We start from the raw sequence: 24,331 nt of genomic DNA on the forward strand, positions 1-24,331 counted from the left end.
GAGGTTCCACATAGACCTAAAGATCTCTTTGAGTGTAATGCTCAAACAGCCTCATTGACACAACCTGTTGATTCCATTACCATTTCCCTGACTGCTCTTTAGGGCAGGAAAGTTAAAGCACAGCCTCTCAGAAGTACTTTCCCTGCAGGTAGTGCACGAGTTGGTCTACCTTGTTTAAAATCATCACCAGAGATACCCTGTGGGTGCTGAGCAGCTGTGAGCTGCCTGCCCCAGGCATCAGCCTCTGGGCACCCGCAGGACCCTGCCCTGCCCTGCCAGGGGGTCCTTCCACCCACAGCTTCTCCCTTCAACACAATGGACAGCTCCCCAGGCAGGCTGAGTGCTGAGCCTGGCAGGCAGCAGAGGCCCTGCCCCAGCACACAGCCCCTGGGGCACAGCAGGGACCCTGCTCTGCACCACAGCCCTGGACACCCCTGCCGTCACCCTGCCTGCACCATTGGCCAGCCCTGTGAGAAAGAACCATCATGTCCTGTCCTTCAGTTATTTATGGCAGATAATCACTGTTCCAGAGCCTGTTGTTCTTCTCTTATCCAAACTCTGAGAGTCCTTCTGAAAGCTCCCATAGGCTACAGGATTTGCCAGCAAATCTGGAGGTGGCACCAGGAACAACAGTTGTGTTGCCCTGAAGCCAGAGACTTACCCTGTTCAGGACTGTGAAGATTTCTCCTGCAGTGAGCTCTCAGCATCCCCCCTCCACTCTGCCTTTAACATCTCCCTCCCTTCTCTCACTGCCCTTGTCCCCTGCAGGCAGTGCCCCCAGCCCTGCTGCGCTGTGCAGAGGAGCTGCTCCTGGGCAGAGCTGTCTCTCTGCAGTGCTGCCCGCTTGCCAGGAGCTCCCCTTGGACCCAGGAGCCCAGCCCAGCTCAGCAGCACAGGAAGCTCTTGACAAGTCCCTGGGCCACCAGGGGAATCACCGTTGAATCATACCCTCACCAGGGGAATTGACTTTGAATCATACTGATGTTATCACTGCTTTTCCTTCTGTCACCTGGGGATGGACACTTCCAGTGCCCTCTTTTTCCTAATTCAAAAGAAGAGTTTGGCTTGAGAATTATCTTTTCTTGTCCTATTTTGAGACCAGATACCCACAAAGTGACAGGCAGACAGCATCCCATCCCTTCCAAGCACTTGTTTTTCGGGGGGGGAGGGAGGGGTGGAAATTTTCACAGAAATTGAAATCCCTCTCTCTACACAAGCTACACAACCAGTTTGGGGTCTTCAGTGTCATAGAAGTATAGAATGGCATAATTTGGAGGGGACCTTAAAGACCATCTTGTTCCAGCCCCGCTGCCATGGTCAGGGGCACCTTCCACATGACCAGGTTGCTACAGGTCCCATCCTCCCTGGCCTTGAACACTACTATTGAGCAGGGTACTACTTCTCAGAAGAACCTTTTCCAGTGCCTCACCAATCTCAAAGTGAAGGTTTCCTGCTTTAGATTTCATGTAAATTTTCTCTATTATATTTTTTTAAACGGTTTCACCTTGGAAGGGTATGGGATCTCCTGAAGATGGTAGCAGCGGAGACACTGACACTGCCCTCTGTTTCTGCATTTGCTGCCTTGGGGCCAGCCCAGCCTGGGCTGCTCTTCTGGGCTGGGCTGGGTTAGACTGGGGAGAGGAGAGAGAGGTGTGGAGAGCTAGGGAGGGTCTGGGCTGGGCTGGCCTCCTGGGAGAGACAGGGAGGAGCTGCAGAGCAGGGGCTGGGCTGGGCCCTTGTTCTCTAAAGGCTGCATGAGGAAACGTGAGTCTAGATGTGTGGCAGGCCTTCTGAAGCATGAGCTGGTTGGCCTACACAGTACCTGAGGGATTGTGCAGGGTATCCCCTGCACCCGGTGCTCCTGGGTGGGCTGGGAAGAGGCCTCCCAAGCACAACAGCTCCTTGTAACACTGTGGATGCTGGTTGTGAGGTCAATTCTGTCCCAGAACCTGGCCGGCCCACAGCAGGGAGGCAGAGCCTCTGAGGTCATAAAGGCCCTCAGAAAGCTGCCCCCAACAGGGTGACACATTTGGGGAAGTCAGGGGAAAGTTGGGAGAAGAATAAGGGGGGTAGAACTGGGGCAGAGAAGAGATGCCTGGCTAAGAGAAAGACCTTGGAGGAGGCAGGGGAGGTGACATGGATCTTGGTAAGGTCATAAAACGCATGGAGTAGATAGGTGGGGATGTTCTGCTGAGGTCAGCTGTGCCTCAGGATCTCAGGAGGCAGCAGGAGGCCCATGGCTGTGCAGGTGGCTGTCAGGGCACTTCTGCCTGAGGGCCTGATGTGCCACCTTCAGGCACATGGCTGGTCTATGAGGGTGTCGTTTTAGCAGTCATGAGAAACTGAGGAGCCACTGACATGCAGATAGCATAAATACTTATTTCAAGGTCAGTCCTGCCCTAGTACCTAACAGAGCTTTCACATAGTTGTCTCCTGTCCATCAGAGAAGCTGAAAGGCCATCTGGATATGTATGGCCTTGGAGGATGACAATGACCTTGCTTTTATCTTGCTAGGTGCTGGGCCTCAAAGAGAGTGGATGTTCTTAGAGTGTGTCAATTGTGCCTTAGAAACTCTGAATCCAGCAGGAAGCAATTGGTTTTGGTGGGGACTGTCAGGTCACTTCTGCCTCTGGATCTGAGAGGCCAGCAGCAGGAGCATGGCTGGGCAAGGGACTGGGAGGTCCCATCTTTCTGAAGTAACTGCCAGGTCAACTCTTGCCTCCTGGCTGGCAGGTGGGCTTTTAGGCTCACATCTGCCGGCGTCTCTCACAGGCCATCAGAAGGCACCTGTCTGGCAAGGTGCTTGTGTGATGCCCTCTGCCCAAGTACCTGAAAGGCCCATGTAGTATCAGCCTTGGCTGTGGATTGTCAAGTCTCTTGTGCCTCAGTATGAGAGAGAGCAACAAAAGTGTCAAACTGACAGGCCTATAGTTCCCCGGGTCGACCCTCCAGCCCTTCTTGTAGATGGGTGTCACATTTGCTAGTTGCCAGTCGACTGGGACCTCCCCCGATAGCCAGGACTGTTGATAAATGACGGAAAGTGGCTTGGCCAGCTCCTCTGCCAGTTTTCTAAGTATCCCCAGGTGAATCCCATCTGGCCCCATCGACCAAGTACCATAGCAGGTCACCAACCACTTTCTCATGGATAGTGTGCCATTAAGATTTCCTTCTTGAAGAGCGCCCAGCCTTCCTGGACTCCTCTGCCCTTCAGAACTGCCTCCCAAGGGACTCTGACAACCAGTGTCCTGAACAGCTCAAGGTCAGCCCTCTGGAAGTCCAATACAGCAGTTTTACTGGTCCCCTTCCTGGCTCTTTTGAGAATGAAGAACTCTACCATTTCATGGTCACTCTGCCCAAGACAGTTTCCAAACACCACATCTCCCACCAGTTCTTCTCTGTTTGTGAACAGAAAGTCTAGTGGGGCACCACCCCTGGTAGGCTCACTAACCAGCTGCGTCAGGAAGCTATCTTCCATGCTCTCCAGAAACCTCCTAGACTGCTTTCTCTGGGCTGTATTGCACTTCCAGGATATATCTGGGAAGTTGAAGTCCCCTACAAGAACAAGCACTGTCGATTTTGCAACTTCTGCCAGCTGCCTGTAGACTCTTCATCAGTCTCTTCATCCTGGTTTGGCGGTCTATAACAGACCCCGACCAGGATGCTTCCCCTGTTGGCCTTCCCACTGATCCTAACCCATAGGGACTCAACCTTATCATTCCCAGCCTCAAGTTTCACAACATCAAAACTCTCTCTGATATAGAGAGCCATACCACCACCCCTTCCATGCTGCCTCTCCCTTCTGAAGAGCCTATAGCCAGACATTGCAGCACTCCAGTCATGAGAGTGGTCCCATCATGTTTCCATGATGGCAACCAAGTCATAGCCTGCCTGCCGCACTATGGCTTCCAGCTCCTTCTGTTTGTTACCCATGCTGCATGCATTAGTGTAGATGCACTTCATTTGGGCCATTGCCTTCTCTCCCAGCCTTGCCATTGTTTCCCCTGGCACAGCTCCAACAAGCCTTGTTTCAGCCCCATCCCCCTTCTTACCTAGTTTAAAGCCCTCTCAATGAGCCCCGCCAGCTCCTGGCCCAGGATCCATTTTCCCCTAAAAGATAGGGACCTGTCTGCAGCCATCAGGCTGGGTGCCAAGTAAAGCACCCCATGTTCAAAAAAACACCAAAATTTCTGTCTTGGCACCAGCCTCTGAGCCACGTGTTTATCAGGTGGGCTTTCCATGTCCTCTCTGTACCCCTCCCTGCCACTGTAGGGATAGATGAAAACACCACCTGTACACCTGCTCCATCCACTAATCGTCTCAGCCCCCTAAAGTCCCATTTGATGGTCTTCAGGCTTCTTTCTTCAATGTCATCACTGCCAGCCTGGACTATCAAAAGAAGGTAATAGTCAGAGGGGCGAACCAGGTTGGGAAGTTTTCTGGCAATATCCCTGACCCTGGCCCCAGGGAGGCAGCAGACTTCCCTACGGGTAGGGTCAGGCCAACAAATAGGGTCCTCTGTTCCCCTGAGAAGGGAGTCGCCCACAGCAATCACCCTTCTTTCTTTCTTGGTGGAGGCAGTCCTGAGGCGTGGAGTCGACTTCCTCGTCTTAGGCATCCTCATGGGTAGACTTTCTACCTCTTCCTCACCTACTGGTCTCTCAGGCTCCAGGGCCTCAAACCTGTTGCGTAAGGGCACCTGGGAAGGTGGGGCCCATAGTGGGGGGCATCACCTGCGATGTCGAGCAGGGACCTGTTTCCATTCCTCCTCAACTCCTCCCTCTGCCCAACAGCAACAGGGCAGGGGGTCCACCTCCATTTGGAGTGTCTAACCCCACTACCTGTTCTTCAGGTCCTGCAGGGCGTTGCTCCACAAGTCTATCTCCTGCCCACACTCCCTGATATCCCTCAAACTCTCCACCTCCTCCTTGAGTTCTGCCACCAGGCAGATCAGGTCAGATGGTAGCAAAAGGCTTAGACACTCCCTGCATCCAGAGACCTGAACTGCTGCATTTTTGAGCGGGTAGTCAGTCTGGATGTGTACAGACTTCCTAGAGAGATCACGGTGCCTGGTGGAGACTATTGCAGCCTAGCTAGCGGTAGACTGCCATTGGAGGAGGTGTTCCTATGGGTGGGGGGGAACACTCTGCCCTCCCTGCTCACCCTGCCTGCCACACGAATTGCCGCACTGACTGCCACGCCACTTCCTTCTGACGTGCCACGTCCTGGTCACTCGCGCTCCCTAGGGGCAGCTTCTGAACATCTAGGGAGGGGGCGCTGCTGGCTCCGCCTATGCCTTGTTCTCGCCTCTTTCACCTCCCTCGTGAGGGCTGCCGGGTCCTGACAGTTCGCTCAAGTGGGCTCGATGCCAGAATAATTAGCCCTGCCTGTCTGATCCCATGCTCCGCTGCAGAAAGTTTCTGCCCCGGAGCCAATCGCCTCGGCAAGTGGCTTCAAAATGGTAGTGGCACCCGATTTAGGTGCTTTTTGAAATCTTCCTCCTTAACTACACTATGAAAGCTCTCCAATTATCTGTCCAAGTCTTGAAGACTTGAATAAAACTATGGAAGACATATGGTTCCTTAGGTGTTTCTGGATTGTAATGAGTTCCTTGGTGGATTTTGGTGCTCAGTCTGTGAACCTCAAGTACTGAGAGGAGAATGATGCAATTGCTTGAGAAAGTAAAGTCAGAAGGAAAAGTTGAAGTGACTTGGAGTATTAATGGGCCCCACTAAGGGCCGTTACCAAGAGATTCTCCTCAGGGACTTGTTAGGGCACATAATTGGAGGCCATGATTACGGATTGGCAAAGCACTGTGCTGAGAAAAGTCTGGGTTTGTTTTGGTCAGACAAAAGCAGAAAGGCCAAGGCCTTACCTCAGACTGGAGGAGAAGTCCTGCACCCCCATGTCTCACTCAGGGCTCTTTCTGGACTCTGTGGGGGACCAGATGATGGTTGGACCAGATGATCACAGAATCCCAGAATCATTTAGGTTGGAAGAGACCTCCAAGATCAACGAGTCCTACCTCCGACCTAACACTGACAAGTCCTCCACTAAACCATATCACTAAGCTCTACCTCTGAACGACCTTTCAAGACCTCCAGGAATGGTGACTCAACCACTTCCCTGGGCAGCCCATCCCAATGCCTAACAACCCTTTTGGTAAAGTTCTTCCTAATATCCAACCTAAACTGGCACTTCAAATGTCACTCAGATGTCACTCTGCCATCTCTAATATCACCTGCTGTCTGCATCCGAACAGCTCCCTCCTGCCTCTGTCTGCATTCAAAGTAATCCAATTGCAATGAGACAAGCAGCTTACATGCTGCCCACCTGAACCGAGGCAAAAGGAATCCCAGCTCCTGTGGGCTTCTGTAAGGCATGGGACAGGCAGCTAAGCCCCTTTCTAGCCTCTGAAATGCAAACAAAGTATGAGATGCCTGGTTTGACTCAGCTGAAACCCTTTCCTAAGCAGGGGGGGGGAGATCCTTGGGTAGGGGTTCTGCCCAAAACCAGGACATGGAAAAGTGATCCAGTTGGCCTCAGTTATCTGAGAGAAGAGGACGAACCCCTCCTCATCACAGCCTCACTTCAGAAAGTTGCAGAGTGCAATGAAGTTTCCCCTGAGCCTCCTCTTCTGCAGACTAAACGACCCCATCTCCCTCAGCTTCTCGTCATAGGACTTATGCTCCAGACCCCTCACCAGTTTTGTTGACCTTCTCTGGACACTCTCCAGCACATCGATGTCTGACGTGTAGTGAGGGGCCCAAAATTGAACACAGTACTCCAGGTGTGGCTTCACCAGAGCTGAGTACAGAGGGCTGATCACCTTGCTGCTCCCGCTGGCTACACTATTTCTAACACAGGCCAGGATACCATTGGCCTTCTTTCCACCTGGGCACGTTGCCGGCTCATGTTCAGCCAAACATCGATCATCACTCCCACATCCCTTTCCTCTTCACAGCCACTCTGTCCCAAGCCTATAGCATTGCATGGGGTTGTTGTGGCCAAAGTGCAGGATCTGGTGCTTAGCCTTGTTAAACCCCATCCCATTAGCCTCAGCCCAGCCTATCCCAATCCCTCTGAAGGACCACCTTAGCCTCAGGCAGATCAACATTACCTCCCAACTCAGTGTTGTCTGAAAACTTACTGAGGGTACATTCAACCCCTCATCTAGGTCATCAATAAAGGTATACAATATAGGCTCCAGTACCAACCCCTGGGTGACGCCACTTGTAACGGGACGCCAACTGGACTGAACTCCATTAACCACAACCCGCTGGGCATGGCCCTCCAGACAGTTCTTGACCCAGAGAAGACTATACACAGCCAGGAGAGATGACGCAAAGGGATTAAACAGATGTTCCAATAGGTGTTCCAGCCCACCATCCCACTACCAAAAGCACCTCCCAGACTGCAGCAGAGAAGGGGCAGGCTTTCTTGGCCTCCATGGGGGCCCAAGGCAGCAGAAGGTGGGCACTGCAAGGGAGTGCATATTGGGGCTTCCCAGAGATCCACTTTGTCTGGGAACTGCCTGTGGCTGGCAGGACGGAAATGTCTGTCAGTAGGAATAGTGTCCAGGGACCAGGGGCTCTGTCAGCACCACAGCCAGACCCTGATCCTGCTGGCTCTAAGATGTGTCCCCTCCCAACCGCTGGATCTTTGAGCTCTTCTCCCCTCCGTCAGCCTCAGGGAGACGCCCAGAAACATGGTCAGGGAAGCACTGGATCTGGGGAAAAGTGCCCAGAGGGTTTTAATATGAGGAAATACCAACACACAGCATAAAAACAGGGGAATACCAAGAGGGGAAATACCCATGTGCGTCTGCTGACTGCTGGAAAAGGGACACCATTCCCTGGCACTCACGGCTCTCCCAGTGGCACTGAGCTCTCCTCCCTCCCGGCTGCACCCAGCTGCTCAGCAGGGCTGGGCTCTGCTGGCCTGGAGCTCTGGAACTCTTGTGCATGGGACTCTGGTATCACATCCTGGGTGTCCTCATGGAGATATACCAGAGACACCTCTTCAACATCGTCATAGCCTGTGGTCCCCAGGAAAGGTGACGAGGTGTCTCCCTCAGCTCCAGGGACCACAGCACTTCTCCGGGAGTGCAGGCTTCCCCCTGTAAGCATCAAGGCAGGCTGCTGTGGTTGGGCCTGTGGGGTGCCCCTTGGGGCTGTTTATCACCTTCCTCGTCCTCACCAGCCTGAGACATTCGGCCCATTCTCCAGCCCCCACAAAATATCCCAGGACAGGTTCTCCATGGATTGTCAGGCCTTCAATATGGCATGGATTCTCCTAGGCCTGGGGTTGGCACCTAGGAAGTGGCAGTGCTGCATTGCCCTCTCACCTGTGGCTGCATCCCTGCGCCCATCTCCATCCTCTGGTGTCCTGCGCACTTCCCAGTCCCCCTGCCCAGGGACAGGATCCTCCCCAGGGTCAGAAACCTCCCCAGCATCATCATAGCCATCTGCTGGGTAACCTCCGGGCAGGACAGGGACATCTGAAAGGAGAGGGAAGGTGGTGGCAATGAGAAGAGATGTCCTGCAGAGCAGAGGATGGGAGGGTGTGTGGGACACAGGGCTGACATGCTGCTGGTGTCAGGGTTATCCCTGGGTGTGGCCCCAGACCATCCTCCTGCTCATGTGCCTGGGGTAGGGCTGCAGCTGGGTCAGGGACCCCTCTGAAAAGGAGCCTGCAGAGAGCTGCAGTGGGTGCTGTGGGATGAGCCCTGCTGCCCTGGCTGGTGGTCAGCACTGCTGGGGATGGGCACCCACAGAGCTGGGGGTGCATGGGGAGGAGACCAGTTCCCTTGGGACAAGGCACTTCCCAGAGAGGTTCCCAGAGTTGCCCTGGGACAGCCCTTTGCTTAAACCTTGGCTCTCAGTAAGGTGCAGGGACAAGCAGAGAGGGGCTGTCCCCTCTGGGATGGGCAGAGCTGGTGTGGAGGAAGCTCCTCTGTGGGGGCCAGCACCTGGATGCTCTCCCACGGACCCCATGGTCCAACCATTTCAGGGACCATGGGCAGGAGCTGCAGGGCACAGCCCTGGTGTGAGACAGGGAGAATGGACACAGCAGATGTGCCCCTGCAGGTTACCTGCACCCACCTGAGAGACTGAACCTCGCCTGCTTCTCCCAGGCCAGGCTATAAGCGATCTCCTCGTACACGGCCTCAGGGAAGGGCTCCCCAGCTCTCCCAGAACCTGAGGACAGAGGCAGGGCTGATCTGGGGATGGGCAGAGAGGACCCCACTGGGATCCCTCACCCCATTCCCTAGGCCAGCACAGGGCTGTCCCCACAGCACAGCCCCTCTGTGTTGTGTTGGCACTGCAGCCACATCCCCAGGGAGGGCAGCATCCCCATAGAGATGGTCTGGGACAGAGTCAGCCTTACACCATCCCTTTGGAGACAGCCCTTGTGCCCCTTTGGTCCCTGGGTCACGTCCCAGTGCAGACCCTGCACCAGTTCCCTCATTTCTCCTACCCACTTTTGCTGCTCGATCTCTGCCCCACAGAGCAATAGCACAGCCTGTGCCCTGCTGGGAGGTGGCTGACACCATGGTGATGGACTCCGCTGCCCCATGCTCCTCCTGCCAGAGCTGCCCAGAGCACTGCCAGCAGTGCATCCTCCCCGTCTCACCCAGCCTAGATCTCACATTTCTCTCCTCACCCCAGAACTGATGCCTCAGGCTCTGGGCTCTCTCCACCCCTTGATGTTGGTGCCCCATGGTCTGTCAGTCAGTGGGGCAGCACATGGGGCAGGAGGCAGCACACGGCTCTGTTTCTGTGCCCCAGGACACCAACACCTTCAGCCGTGCCAGGAGGCATCTCCCCCCCAGGACCACTGGGGAAGGACCCACCTCTGCGCCGAGCCCTGGCGCTTCGCACCTGCCCAGCCAGGAGGGCCAGGAGCAGGCAGAGGAGGGCCCCCAGGATGATGCAGATGACGACAGGCACCGAGAGTCCCTCTCTGCTGGTGGTCGGACGGCCCCGTGGGGAATCTGCATGGGCAGGAACACGGCAGGGGCAGCAAGGGAGAGGTTGGAGGCAGGACATGCCACTCCTGACCACACAATGCAGCAGGGGCTGGGGGGGACAAGGCTGGGTGATGGGGCAGCTCCCACCCTGCTGGGTACATCACAGACTTCCCCCAGCTCTCTCAATTTCCTGGGAGTCTCACAGCCCAACAGGGAGCCCCTTCCCCTGGATGTGGGTCACAGCCTGTCCGTGGGCAGACTCAGCCCAGGGGAAGGACAGCTTACCTGCTTGTGGGGGGGGTGTTACTGTCCTGGGTGCAGCTGCAGGGGAGCAGAAGGAGAGCTGGGCTGAGAGGCTGGGGCTGTGGCACCAGGCAGCCTCCCTAGCAGATGACCCCAACATGTGCCACCTGAATTGTCCCTCCTGTGGGGCTGGGCAGGGTGGCAGGGACAGGGCCCAGCACCACTGCTCTGGTGAAGGCAGCCCAGGGGATGTTCTGGGACATCCAGCCCCACAGAGGTTGCTCCCCACCCACCACCAGCCCCCCACTCTGCAGGGACAACCTTGCTCAGGCCAGCAGCGGGGCCATGGCAGGATCCAGAAGGGCAGACGCCCAAGCCAGCTCCTTGCCAAGCCCCCAGCCATGTCTCCCAGCCCCACTGCTCACCTGAGCAATGCACAGCCGCATCTGCCTTATGCTGGCAGGCACCGCTGTCCCCTGGCTGGGCCCAGCAGTCCTGCAGAGACAGCTCCGTCCCCCTGCACTCCATCAGCCACATGGGGCCCGTCCCCTCTCCAGCAGCAGCCTGGCCCAGGGCATAAACTGCAGGGCCACAGCCCAGCTGCCTGCATGCCACCTCAGCGTCCCGCATGTCCCAGGCATTGTCACACAGCGTCCCCCAGGTGCCGCGGTGCCAGATCTCCACTCTGCCCGAGCAGCCGTCCTTGCCTCCCACAGCGCGGATCTTCTCCCTGTCTGGGGAGGCAGAGACCTCCCATGGCACCAGGAGAGCTGGGACAGGCCAGGTGAGGAGGGCACGTGCAGGGGCAGCTCCCTACCTGTGCAGCTGGTGGAGTTGGGGCATGCAGCCACCTGTGGCCTTTCTGTCCATGTCCCAAAGGAAAGAGAAGTTGGGCTGAAAAGGGTTGTTCTGGGGGTCGTGCAGAAGAGAGCAGAGCTGACCTCTGCTCACACGTGCCCCTGCTGCCTGGGTCAGGGCAGCAGCAGCACACTATTTGTTCATTTGTTCAGGGGACACACACATCACTGTGTGCAGGAACTGAGTACGCATCCCCACAGGGTCCCTGGTTCACAGAGCAGCAGGAGGCTGTTCATAGAGTGCAAACTCCTGCCCATACCCACATGGTCTCCTATGAGAACTCTCCTGGAGATGGCTCTGCCTCTCAAAGGGGCAGAGGGCAGCCCAGCTGTTGGCTGCTGCTGGTGGACATGGGTGGCTCTGAGACCTCAAGTCACCTTTGTGCACCAGTAGCAACAGGGTCTAATGCAGGAAGTCAAAGCCCCTCTGGGTTCCTTCTCTGCATTTCACCATGCCCAGTGGGGAACAGGACCTGGTGCCTCGATGGCTCAGATTTACCATTGCAGGTGATATTGGTCTCTTCTCGGCGGTCCGTACACGACTGCGGATCCCAGGAAGCAGAGGGACACTGCCAGAAGGAGCTGTTGCTCTTCCCACACTCCACATGATCCAGCCACGTGATGCCAGACAGCTTGGCATAGTTAGAATCTGTTTCCAGATCTCCTTCATTCCCGCAGCCCAGTTCCTTGCACACCAGTGACACCGTCTCAATGGTCATGGAGTTGGAGCAAACGCTGCCCCACGTCCCGTTGTAGAAAACCTGCAGGCGTCTTGAGCAGCCGTCGCTGTTCTCCAGCCTCAAGGCCATGAACTCTGGAAGTAGGAAAGGCCCCAGGGACGTCCTTGGATGTCAGTCACTGATAGCTTTAGCCCTACCTGGGCTGCCCTCACCCCGGCTTCACTGGCCCCAGCTCCCAGCCCCACTCCCAGCACAGACCTGAACAGATGACTCCTGCGTCCTCCTTGTGCCCGCAGTCGTGCTGCCCCCAGGCCTCGGCAGGGCAGTCCCAGAGAGCAGCTTCAGCCCCGGAGCAGTTGACGCCATCCAGCCAGATCTGCCCGGAGCCCTCCCCAAACCGAGCAGAGCCGGCTGCCTCCAGGGCCCTTCCGCAGCCCAGCTGGCGGCAAACGACGTCGGCGTCGGCCAGGTCCCAGGCATCGTCGCAGACAGTGCCCCAGCGCCCCTGGTAGTAGATCTCCACTCTCCCAGCACAGCGCCCGGCCCCGTCCACCAGCCGCACCCGCCGGCTCCCTGCAGCGTGGAGAACCCCGGCTGTCAGGGGCTGGCTGCCCTCCCAGCCCCACACCTGGGGGACGTGCAGCACCACTCACCGTGGCACACGACCCCCACGTCCTCCATGATCCCTGCTGCCTGTGTGCTCTCGGGCAGGGAGGTGTTGCAGAGGCTCAGGTCAGCCTCGTGCCCTGCACACCGCACCCCACGCAGCCCCACAGGTCCTCGTCCTCGCTCGGCCCTCACGGGGGTGTAGGCTGCCTCTGCCTCTCCGCACTGCAGCTGCCGGCACACCACGCTGGCCTCCTGCATGTCCCACTGCTCATCCAGGACTCTGCCCCACGTCCCGTGCTGGAAGACCTCCACGCGCCCGTCGCACCGTCTCCCTCCGCCCACCAACCGCAGGGGCATGGGGTGAGTTAGGCCTGGTGAGAGCAGAAATTCAGCCAGGCACTGCCGTGGGGTGCAAAGCTGTGGGTGACTGTGTCACACACCAGGGGCAAATGGACTTTGCAGCACTGCCCAGCACTCACCTGAGCAAATGACAGCAGCAGCGTTCTCCTGGGAGCACGGCGAGGCCCCCAGGGCAGTCACCGGGCACTGCCCCAGGTGGGCTTCAGTCCCGTCACAGTGGAACGAGTCTCTCCAAACGGGGCCGGTTCCTCTCCCAAAATGCCCTCCTCCAGGAATGGACTCAGCAAAGCCACAGCCGAGGTGCCGACAGAAAACGTGGGCGTCCGAGAGGTCCCAGCGGGAGGCACAGAGGGTCCCCCACGTCCCCAGCACCGCGACCTCCACCCTGCCCTCACATGCTCTGCTGCCATTCACCAGCCTGAACCCTGTGTACTCAAGGACAAAGGAGGGTGAGAGAGGCCACATTTGTGCTCTTGCTCCCACAGGAGCTGCAGGAGAGGCCAAAGGGACAGCATGCCTTTCTCCTCCTGCAGCACTCTCATTTTAGGGCCGCAGACCACCACCTCACCCCAGCTGTCCCCACCCAGAACAACCCAGTGCCCACCCTGCTCTCATGCCCCCACCATAACCCCATTGTCCATCATCCCACTGCGAGTCCTTACGTGTGCAGGTGACATGAGTGCCATTGCTGTGGGTGCAGGCCTTGTCCTTGGAGGTCCCCCAGGGGCAGAAGAGGATGGTGGATTCATTCCCCACACACTGCAGCTCTCTGTCCCAGAAAGGACCGGCCCCTTCTCCCAGCTGAGCTGCCCCATGGACAGACAGGGCTGTGCCACACTGCAGCTCCCTGCACACCACCTCGGCAGCTTTGGCACCAAAGTGGGAGTGACAGACAGCTTTCCACTGGTCCCTGTCGTAGACCTCCACACTTCCTGAGCAGGGGCTGTCCCCTCCGACCAGCCGGACAAATCCTGGAGCAACCAAGGAGACCTGTGAGTTCCCAGAGCCCTCTGGAGCTTCTGTGCCCACCTCCCACCTCATCCCTAAGGCAGCCACATGCAGAGCCCCACGGCCAGCCCAGCAGCTCTCAGGGTGTGCTGGTGGCACAAAGAGGTCAGGGTCCCCCTGCTGCTCCTCAGAAACCAGCCCAGCACCCATGTCCTCTTTTCCAAGCCCCCAGCTGCAGGCACCTCTCAAACTGCTGCTGCCCGGAGCCCCTGGGCTGCCTGGCCCCAGACCCAGCACTGCAGCACCCGCAGCACCTGGGCCTGGGGAAACAGGCCCAGGAACTGGGGGCTACTTCAGCCTGCTCTGCCTCACAAGGCTCAGGCTAGTTAGAAGAAATCCTTGGATCTGCCAAAAAGCCCCCCTGTTCCCAGGGAATGCTGGGGCTCTTGGGGAGCTGCTGTTACATGGGGCACATCGGGGGATCCTTCGCAAAGGGGGGTCCTCCGGTCGGGACAGTGTGGTGCTGGGCATGCACGTCCCCAGCCACCTACCATGCATGGGTCAGGAAAGCAGGCAGAGAGCAGCCCTGGTTTGACACAAGCTCCTGGTGTAAGGGCAGGCAGAGAGGAGAGCCAGGAGGTGTTGGCACAGCCCCTGGGGCACAGGGCAGGCAGGAGAGGCTGAGCAGTGGGTCAGCACAGCCTGGAGGGGCCATGTCTCCGGGGGCTGGCTTTCATGGGGTGACCCCGGGACAGGAACAAGGTGCCACTTGCCACCATGTTCCTCTGCCCAAGCCCAGTGCTCCTGCCTTCTGAGCAGCCCCTCTGCTTTGGCTGAGGTTCTCTTGGCTGCTGGGGGTACAACCAAAAGCCCTGGGCCATTGCACGCCCTTCCCTGAGGATGCTGGTGGATGGCAGAGCTGGAGGGTGGGGGCTTTCCTCTCCCAGCCCCAGGCACCTCCCCAGGGTTGGCTGCTCCAGCTTCAGTGTGCTCCCACTGGGCTTTCCCAAGGGACAAGGGACACTCTCAGCTCAGACCAGCTCAGAGTGCAACTTGACACACAGAGCCATGTTCTGGTGTCCACTTGTTGCTTCCTGAGGTCACAGCCAGGTCCTTTAGAAGTGTCCTCGTCCCAGAGGTAGGGAACAAATTCAGTCCTTACCTGAGCATGTCACTCCAGCGTCATCACTGTGATCGCAGTTTGCTTGACCCCATCCGTTGTGTGTGCAGTCAGACAGAGCAGACTCCTTGCCATTACACTGAACAACATCCATCCAAATGGGCCCAGATCCTGGCCCAAAGTGTGCACTCCGAGGAGCTTCGAGAGCAACCCCACAGCCCAGCTGCCTACAAACCACTGCAGCATCGGACTTGTCCCAGCGGTAACTGCACACGGTCCCCCACTGGCCCTGATGTTTCACCTCCACTCTCCCAGCACAACGACTGCCGCCATCCGCCAGCCTCACCTCCACAGCCCCTTCAAACACCAACACAGGAAGGGTCAGGAGAGTTTTGAGCCCCACATTATGGGTCTGTGAGGACCCCCTCCCCAGGCAGACTCCCAGTTCCCACGGTGGGATCCCTGTCCCCATAGGCTGTCTCAAGGGCAGGGGAGGTTCCTCCTCTCCCCATGGGCTCTGCTGGGCTGGGGATACCCAGCTCTAGCCCTCCTGGGCCATTTGCTGCCCCACAGCCATCACCACCTCCTCCCACCCCAGTGGCCCCCTGCCCCCACCCATGCCCACCCCCACAAAACCCCCAGCCCTGCACAGGGCTCCCACTCTTCCCCTTCCCATTGTCCCCCAAACAGACCCATGCCCCTGAGCAGCTTCCATTGCCCATTGTCTGCCACAGGCACCTCCCAAACCCACTGTCTGGGTTGACCACAAGGATGCCAACAGCCCATGTCCCTTCCCTATCCCTTCTGTCAGACTGGCCCCCGTGCTTGACCAGGGCCCCCCAAGAAGAGCACCTCTCAGTGCAAATGCCTCAGTCCCCTTCTGTTAATGGGACACAACCTGCCCTCCTGGAGTCTGTGTTTCCCCAGATCCCAGGGGCAGGGAACAGCACACAACCCCTGGGACATCCCAGACATTGGCTGTGCCCTGGAGATCACTGAGGGCTGCTCTCACTGTCTGGAACTCCTCAAGATGCAGAGGCACAGTGCTGGGGAACAAGGGGTCCCAGAAAGGTACCCAAGGACAAGATGTCTAGAAATGAAGCCAGGCTTGGGCTGCCAAAAACATGGGAGATATGAAAATGGATTACCCCCTCCCACCCAGACAGGCACAGATTAAAGAACAGAGCTGAGAGACTGAGCACCTTCTGCCTCTCATTTCAGTGGTGCCTGAAAACAACCCCACTCCCAGAGAGATCCAATGACCCCACTGCTGCCCACTGTCCCAAGGCTGTGGAACAGAGAAGCTGGCACTTACTTCTGCAAGGCTGCACCCAGAGGAGCAGACACAGCACCCAAGGGGACAGGAGTCCCTCTGTTCCCATCCTGACGCTCCTGTCCTGACAGCACGGCCCTGCTGCTGGAGCTCCTGGGGACCCAAAGTGAAATGGAGATGATGGGAGGGCAATATATCTGTGCAGATGCAGTCCCAGCTGCAGGAGGAGCCAATCGAAGCAGCAGGCACCTTTTTAGATGTTATCGGCACTTATCTCCCCTCCGACGCAGCCCAGCTCTCCAATGAACTTCTCCAGCGCTCTTCATGACCATATATGAGGGACAGCTCCACTGCGGCTCTCACGTCACTGCGGTGGGACATCATCGTGGGGTAGGGCTGGGTGTGGGGGCAGATGGCTCTGACACCCCTTGCAGCCTGCTGTGGGAGCACGGAGCATCTCCTGAGCTGTAGCATCCAAGAGCCCAAGGTGCGATTGTCCGGACAGCCCTGTGCCATGGGATCCAGGGGACTGGTCCTGCAGCAGGGCTGTGTCAGGCTGGGAAGGGACCAGCCCCTGCCCCTGCTACAGCCCCTGCTCTGCTGGCAGCAGCAGCTGGGAAAGGCCCTTGGGCAGGGCCAGAGCCCCATGATGGGGGTGCTGGCTGTCCCGTCCCTCCCCAGGGAGCCTCCTGTGGGGTCCCGGCAGCAGCCAGAGCTGGTCCAGGGCCTGCCCTGGCAGCAGAGCTGCAGCCCAGAGCCTCAGGCGTCTCCCTGGCTCTCAGCGTGTCACCCAGGGGCCGTTATTCCCCGCGGCGGGTCGGGAGCTGGAGCCTGCCTGCCACTGCAGGTGCACAAACCGCAGCCCACGTGACATGGTGCCCGGGCAGGAAGACGGTGGTTTCCTCCTGGCCCCGTGCCCAGGCATGGCCCTGCGGTGCCTACCAAACTCCTCACAGCTCCAAGCCTGGCGGAGTCCAAGAGGTGTTGGGACAATGCTCTCAGATGTACAGTTTCATATATATGTATATATATATGTTTATAAATATGTGTATATATGTATATATATATAATTATAAATAAATAAATATATATAATAAATACATATAAAAATATATATTTTACTAATATATCATATCATATTGTATTATAATACATTATATTTATTGTCACGTTTTGCTATGTTATTACATATTATATATTATATACTATATACTATATACTATATACTTTATATTACATATTATATACTATATACTATGTAGTATATATATAGAATATAGTATATATTATAGAGTATATATTTAATTATAAAATATTTAAATAATTTAATAATAATAAATAACATAATATATATTATATTATATTATATTATATTATATTATATTATATTATATTATATTATATTATATTATATTATATTATATTATATTATATTATATATACATATTTTATATATTATAATATAATATTATATATAGTATTATATATAGTATGATATATAATAAAATATATAATATATTATATATTATATAGTTGTATAATATATATTATATATTATATAATATAATACTATAAAATATATATTTTTATTTTTATTTAATTTAAATAATATATATTATATTGTATTAAATATTATGTTATGAGTTTTTATACATGTCATACATATAGTGTTTAATATATATATACTTATAAATATAAACATATATTTTTTATATTTTTGATACAAATCTTTTATAGTTTTTTAGATACATATAATTTAATTTTATTCTCATGGCTGAAGTTGTTCTCACTGATCTTCAATTATTTCCAGAGCAGGATATTTCAAAATTCAGTTCAACCCAGCTCCAGGTGATGCCATAGCATCTTCACTTGCCACGGCCCTGTTCCTGGCCTGCATTCAGACAGCAATGACCTCACAAACACCTACACAATTCTTGGTCTGCCAGCCATTGATCACCAATGACCTCCCCACAGACCTACATAAGCCACGTTCCTCAGGCACCAGGGTCCTCCCAGTATCTAGCACAGGCCATGTTTGCTCTCGGCCTGTCAGCTACTCAGGCACCACTGGCATCACAGGAATATTCACCTGCCATGGGCCTGCTCGTGGCCTATCAGATCTTCAGCTGACAGTGACCTCATAAGCACAGATGATCTATTGGAAGATGTCAGAGTCCCTGCCCATGACAGGGGGTGGGTGCTCATGCTCAGCTGGCTGTTGACCAACATCCCCAGGTGCTTTTTTGTTGGCATCTGTCCAGCCACTCTTCCCCAAGCCTATGCTGCATGGGATTGATATGATCCAAGTGCAGGAGCTGGCACTTAATCATTGTTGAATGTCATGTGATTGCACTCAGTCCATCAACCTAGCCTTTCCAGATGCCTCCGAAAAGCTTTCCTTCCTCAAGAAGACCAGCTGTCCCAACAAACTTGTTATCATCTGCAAATGTACTAAGGGTGTACTTGATCCTCTCTGTCAGATCATCCATCAAAATAGTAAACAAAGCTGGACCCAGTACAGAGGCCTGGGGAATGCCACCCACGACCATCCACCAACTGGATTGATCTCTCTTCACTCAGACTCTTTAAGCATGGCCATTCAGACAGTTCTTCAGCCAGCAAACTGTACTCTTGTCCAAGCCATGAGCAGACGGATGGGTTGTCATTCTGCAGGGCTGCTGCTACTGAGTCCACACTGAGAAGATGTAGCTCCTTCTATTATGCTTTTTGTGATGCCCTGTGCTCAGTCCTTTCAAACCAACTAAGCATGAAGCTGGTGCTTGTGATGAGCTGGTTCTCAGCTCATGTTCCAGTTACTTGCTAACATGTATCATTGTTGTTGAGTTTGTACAGCACTGGCATTCTTGCATTCCCTTTTGTCTCTGTTTGCTTGAGTCTGCATTGTCAATGGTAGTTCAGGAATACTGGAGGGGTGGCTGCGGGGAAGCATGAGGTTGGATCTGTCACGGTGGGACCTCGGTCAGCATTCACAGAGCAGTGACTCAACCGTGACACAGACAGGAATTCTATCCTTTGAGGGAATCCCAAAGGTAATTCCTTCTTGAAGGGAGATGCCATCCTGAGTTGTGTCCTTGCCTGTGCAGCATCTGTCAAATGGCTGATATAAGTTTTTCCTCAGAAGAAAGTCCCGAACGTGAGGGGCTGTCTAGAGCTGGGCTCCTCTCCACAGTTCTGACAGTCTTCTCTTGCAGGGGCTCTCCAAGGGCTGCAGCCTCCTTCAGGCCACATCCACCTGCTCCCACATGGGGTCTTCCATCAGCTGCAGTGTGGAGATCTGCTCCAACATGGTGCACCACAGGGGAACTTCTTCTCCAGCACCTGGAGCACCACCTCACCCTCTTTCTTCACTGACCTCGGTGTCTGCAGGGTTGTATCTCTCACATTCTCTCACTCTTCTCTCCCAGCTATTTCTTCATGTCATTTTTTCCCCTTCCTTGAAAATGCTCTCACAGAAGTGCAACCAGCATCACTCATTGGCTGAGCATTGGCCAGCAGCATGTCTATTTGGGATCCATCTGGAACTGGCACTTCCCTAACAAGGGGCAACTTACGGACACCTTACAGAGACCACCCTTGCAACCCCTCCGTTATAAAAGCCTTTCCATGTAGGCCCAGCACAACCTCCCACCTGCAAAGTAAAAACAGAGCCCACACAAGCAGCAGCAGACCCATGAGCTGACAATGGCAAGGCACTGCTTCTGCTGCTTTGGGGCTGCTAGCAGATGAAAACCCTGACAGAACTGCTCAGAGCTTTTTATTTTTTTTGTCTCTGTCTTCCATGGATGAGATAAAACAAGGAGGGTTTTGGCAGGGGGTGAGCTATTCCACACTTGTGCTTAGGTGGGAGGTTAGAAACCGGCCCAGGTATTTTCACCAAACCCAAAACACACACACATCCCAGAGCAACAGGGACGACACTATCATGGCCCAGCTCTGCACACCCATGCATTTCCTGACAGGACACATTGGGTGACACACACGCTGGTGATTCTAGGACCAAGGGGACTCCTCAGAGGTATTCCAGCTCGGCTCAGGGCATGTGCTTACCCTACTCTGAGCTGAAAAGATCCCCAAAGTGCTCAATGCAGTATTTCCAGCCTGTGGAGTTCAAGTAATAGTCAAACAAGCTTTGAGAATGTGCCCCAACACACACCTGCACAGTCATGGGCCTCCTGCTGCCTCCTGAGACCCTGAGACACAGCTGACCTCAGCAGAACATCCCCACCCATCTCCTCTTTGAGTCCTGTGACCTGACCACATCCATGTCACCTCACCTGCCTCCTCCAAGACCAAGGGATTGCTGTAGAACCTTTCATGCCCTGCTCAGCTTCATGAGGCCAAACTGCTTCAGTTAGGTGACTAGACCATGGGAATGCAGGATTTGGGGCTTAGGTGTTCAGGTTAGGGTTTAGGGATTAGATTTTGCCTTCCAGGGTTAGTGGTTGGGCAGAGTATTAGAGGGAGGCCTGTGTTTACTGCGTTGGCTTCTAGTCTGTGTCTAGTGTGAAGACGATGTTATTTGTTGGGCTTTTCTTCAGGGCTCTGTTGAGGAATCATGTTAAGGCTGGAATTCAATGCTAGGGATTAAAGGCTGAGGAATAGGGTAAGAATTGAGCTAAGAGTGTACGGTAAGGCCTTATGGGATTTGGGAATTGGCTAACCCACGCCAGGTGAGATTTGGGGTTAGGAGTAAGAGTAGTGGATTCCTTGCAGAGAGAGGGATAGCATTTAGATGTAGCGGTAAGGCTTACAGTTACTGCTTAGAAATATTGCCAGGGCTTGACATGGATGTTTTCCTAGTAAGTGTTGCAGCAGCACAGCCTTGCCTGAACCCCTCTCACCTCTTCCAAATCTTTCCTTTCTGTTAGCCAAGTCCCTCTTCTCTCTCCCAAATTTCCCACCTTTATTCACCCAGCTTTCCCCTGGCCTCCCCAAATGTGTCACCCTGTTGGGGGTAGCTTCCTGAAAGCCTTTGTGACCTCAGAGGCTCTGCCTCCCTGCTGTTGTCCAGCCAGGGGCTGGGACAGAAGTGACCTCACAGCCAGCATCCACAGGGCTACAAGGAGCTGTTGTGCTCAGGAAGCCTCTTTCCAGCCCACCTAGGAGCACCAGGTGCATGCCCTTCACAGTCCCTCGGGTACTTTGTCTTCCAACCAGCTCATGCTTCAGAAGGTCTTCTGCATGTCCAGACTCACATTTCCTCATGCAGCCTTTAGCAACTCCATGGCATCCTAAAGGAAATGCCCACCCATGTGTGGAAAAGTGATTCAAGAACTTTATATATACTTTGGGAAAACATATATTTTAGGCAAATTCTGCAGAGAAGGAGTTGATGCGACAGTTATGATGACTAGGATTGCTTTATTCAGATGGTATTCTAGGGGACCGTACCTCCAATGGGAAGTGAACTTTAGACTCTCTCTGTCCCACTGGAATTCATGGCTAGCTCCCTTAGGGAACAGCTTATGGCACTTGGGCTCATTCAGGTTCATCTCACCACACCCACACCGGATGCAGTCTCATATGGACAAGGGAAACATGGACTCCTGATGTAGTCATTTAGTGTCCATATCCAAAGGAAGAAACCATCTGTGTGAGCGGGGGCGAGAGCCCAGCGCTGGGAACAGTGGTTGCAAGGGGCTGCTCTTGGACCATTGGCCTGAGGCAGCATCTGCCAGGGTGTCCAGAGAACAAGGTCCAAACCCAGCCCCTGCTCTGCTGGTCCTCCCTGACTCTCCCAGGAAGACAGCCTTTCTTGCTGTGGATACAGGCTGGTGAAGTCAACAGACTTCACCAACAGACAGGAATGGAATCATCCCTCCCTGCCTAAAATATGATCCTGGGACTCCTATCTTATCTGCCTGAGTCCACAGAGAAACAAGCAAAGCCAGGAACCTCTTTCAAGTCCGTTCCTTTGAAATATCCATGACAGCATCTTTGTGAGAAAAGCTGGGCTTTCAGGCACTGCCCTGAGCAGATCCCCTTTTATACTGGAGATGCTGGTATGGAGCCAGCTGTGTTAGAGAAGAGCCCCTGGCCAGTCCCTGCCAGTGGACACAGGACTGCCCCACAGCAGCACAGTGAGCAAGCGACAAGAGCAATCAGTCCTTACAGCAACACAAGAGCTCCATAGGAGAGTGTGGGAGGTGAAATGGAGAGCTGATTTGGACAGACCAAGCCCTGGGGCTCCCTGGCAGTGCTGCTGTGCCAGGACTCTTTTCCCCTCAACCTCTGCACACAGCCAAGTGCCACCACTTTTCTCTGAGGAAGCATCTCAGGCAAGCACGACATTGCAGGAACCATCTTTTTATTTAAATAGACATTAAATATTTAATTGCCCATTAAATACACCTCTTTTATACTAAGTCTCAGAGTCACATGAGACATTCAGAAGTGAACTGGAAGGGGAAGTAAAAGGATTTTTTTATTTTGTTAAAATATATCACTACATAAATAAAGCAAAACAAAACAAAACAAAACAAAACAAAAAAACAAACAAAACAAAAAAAAAAAAAAAAAAAAAAAAAAGATCTTCCTTGGCCTTTAATGAGTTACATTATGAGTGATATGCAATGGACATGCAGTTATTTGCTTCTCAAAAACCTCCAGTCATCACTTTCCACACTGCATCCTTCAGCTCCTGGTTCCTCATGCTGTAGATGAGGGGGTTCACTGCTGGAGGCACCACCGAGTACAGAACTGCCAGCAAAAGATTCAGGGAGGAGGAGGACACGGAGGGGGGTTTCAGGTAGGCAAATGTGGCAGTGCTTATGAACAGAGAGACCACAGCCAGGTGAGGGAGGCATGTGGAAAAGGCTTTGTGCCGTCCTTGATGGGAGGGGATCCTCAACACGACCCTGAAGATCTGCACATAGGACAGCACAAGGAAACCAAAACAACCAAATAATAAACAGACACTAATCACAAGAAGCCCAACTTCTCTGAGGTAGGCAACTGAGCAGGAGAGCTTGAGGATCTGGGGAATTTCACAGAAGAACTGGTCCAGGGCATTGCCTTGGCAGAGGGGGAGGGAAAAGGTATTGGCAGTGTGCAGCACAGCGTAGACAAAAGTACAGCCCCAGGCAGCTGCTGCCATGTTGACACAAGTTCTGCTGGTCATTATTGTCCCATAGCGCAGGGGTTTGCAGATGGCGACGTAGCGGTCATAGGCCATGATCGTGAGTAGGTAAAATTCTGCTGTGACAAAGACAACAAAGAAAAAGACCTGGGTAGCACAGCCTGCATAGGAAATGGCTGTGGTATTCCATAGGGAGTTGGCCATGGCTTTGGGGACAGTGGTGGTAATAGTGCCCAGGTCAAGGAGGGAGAGGTTGAGGAGGAAGATGTACATGGGGGTGTGGAGGCGGTGGTCGCAGGCTATGGCAGTGAGGATGAGGTCGTTGCCCAGGAGGGCAGCAAGGTAGATGCCCAGGAAAAGCCCGAAGTGCAGGAGCTGCATCTCGCGTGTGTCTGCGAATGGCAGGAGGAGGAACTCAGTGGGGAAGCTGTTGTTGGACATTTGCTGCCTCCGGTCATGGATTCCTTTCCATGGAGGAGAAATAGAGTCACAGTAGTGAGACTTGTCTGAGCAAAACTGCTACTGTGTTTCAGAGATTCCTCCTCAACAAGATATACTGTGTCTTCCTTATGAGCTCTGTTTTATTCTCTCTGAGGTGACTCAATGTCCAGGAAGATCTTCTGTGGGCTCAGTAGAAGTCACTATTGCCCTACTAGATCCGGTGAAGAGCACTGGGATGAATCTGTGGTATCCAGTGGCCAGAGGCACCCCTATTTTCAGGTTCCATGCAGGACATCCAGCAATCCCATGAGGAACACTAAAGGTGGTGTTGGTGTTCTCTGTAAGGAGAGGGGTGTGAAGAGAAATTCACAGAATCACAGAATTTCTAGGTTGGAAGAGACCTCAAGATCATCGAGTCCAACCTCTAACCTAACACTAACAGTCCCCACTAAACCATATCCCTAAGCTCTACATCTAAACGGCTTTTAAAGACTTCCAGGGATGGTGACTCCACCACCTCCCTGGGCAGCCTGTTCCAGTGAATTCTGAAAGAGCCCCAGAAAATTCTGGGGCTCTTCATCGACCTACAGTTTTCTTTCAGTGTCATGCTCTGAAAGCCTCAGTGAAGGACACGGCCTGACAACTCCGTTATCATGCCCCATGACTCTTCTTCAGGGCAGGTAAAAGAAATGAGAAACACCAGAGATTTCCTTCCCTTCCGTTAGTGCATG

General features: G+C 54.0%; 2 protein-coding genes and 1 long non-coding RNA gene across 4 annotated transcripts; all 3 read right to left on the reverse strand.

Moving 5' to 3' along the window:
- Positions 1 to 7,753: 7,753 nt before the first annotated feature.
- On the reverse strand, positions 7,754 to 13,298 carry LOC137847098 (scavenger receptor cysteine-rich type 1 protein M130-like). 2 transcript variants are annotated; one of them, XM_068665373.1, is made up of 11 exons: positions 12,839 to 13,298; positions 12,404 to 12,730; positions 12,009 to 12,323; positions 11,570 to 11,884; positions 11,031 to 11,075; positions 10,639 to 10,947; positions 10,256 to 10,291; positions 9,854 to 9,994; positions 9,102 to 9,197; positions 8,345 to 8,497; positions 7,754 to 8,116 (listed from the first exon to the last, which is right to left on the reverse strand). In XM_068665373.1, exons 1-11 carry the CDS (start codon positions 13,182 to 13,184, stop codon positions 7,860 to 7,862), a joined length of 2,340 nt encoding a protein of 779 aa, XP_068521474.1. In that variant the 5' UTR covers positions 13,185 to 13,298; the 3' UTR covers positions 7,754 to 7,859. The 2 variants fall into 2 exon arrangements, with proteins under 2 accessions (XP_068521474.1, XP_068521475.1); XM_068665374.1 differs by lacking the exons at positions 9,102 to 9,197; positions 9,854 to 9,994 and having other exon boundaries at positions 12,839 to 13,296.
- Positions 13,299 to 13,386: 88 nt separating this feature from the next.
- Positions 13,387 to 16,218, reverse strand: LOC137847143 (uncharacterized). The gene is made up of 3 exons (XR_011090808.1): positions 16,103 to 16,218; positions 14,830 to 15,144; positions 13,387 to 13,690 (listed from the first exon to the last, which is right to left on the reverse strand). It is a non-coding gene; the product is annotated as an uncharacterized lncRNA (long non-coding RNA).
- Positions 16,219 to 22,594: 6,376 nt separating this feature from the next.
- On the reverse strand, positions 22,595 to 23,600 carry LOC137847118 (olfactory receptor 14I1-like). Its single transcript, XM_068665398.1, has one exon. The coding sequence runs from the start codon at positions 23,598 to 23,600 to the stop codon at positions 22,677 to 22,679; it is 924 nt and encodes a 307-aa protein (XP_068521499.1). The 3' UTR covers positions 22,595 to 22,676.
- Between the last annotated feature and the right edge of the window lie 731 nt (positions 23,601 to 24,331).

Source organism: Anas acuta, chromosome W, assembly GCF_963932015.1.
Source record: "Anas acuta chromosome W, bAnaAcu1.1, whole genome shotgun sequence".
In the NCBI taxonomy this organism is placed as follows: domain Eukaryota; kingdom Metazoa; phylum Chordata; class Aves; order Anseriformes; family Anatidae; genus Anas; species Anas acuta.

What these genes read in the sequence shown, in the direction of transcription:
- LOC137847098 (XM_068665373.1), bottom strand. Translation starts at nt 13,184, where the DNA reads ATGTGGCCTCTCTCACCCTCCTTTGTCCTTGAGTACACAGGGTTCAGG. An exon ending in CGTGGGGGTCGTGTGCCACG is followed by an intron (nt 12,324 to 12,403) that starts GTGAGTGGTGCT and finishes TCCACGCTGCAG; the next exon opens with GGAGCCGGCGGGTGCGGCTG. An exon ending in CGCAGGAGTCATCTGTTCAG is followed by an intron (nt 11,885 to 12,008) that starts GTCTGTGCTGGG and finishes TCCTACTTCCAG; the next exon opens with AGTTCATGGCCTTGAGGCTG.
- LOC137847118 (XM_068665398.1), bottom strand. Translation starts at nt 23,600, where the DNA reads ATGTCCAACAACAGCTTCCCCACTGAGTTCCTCCTCCTGCCATTCGCA.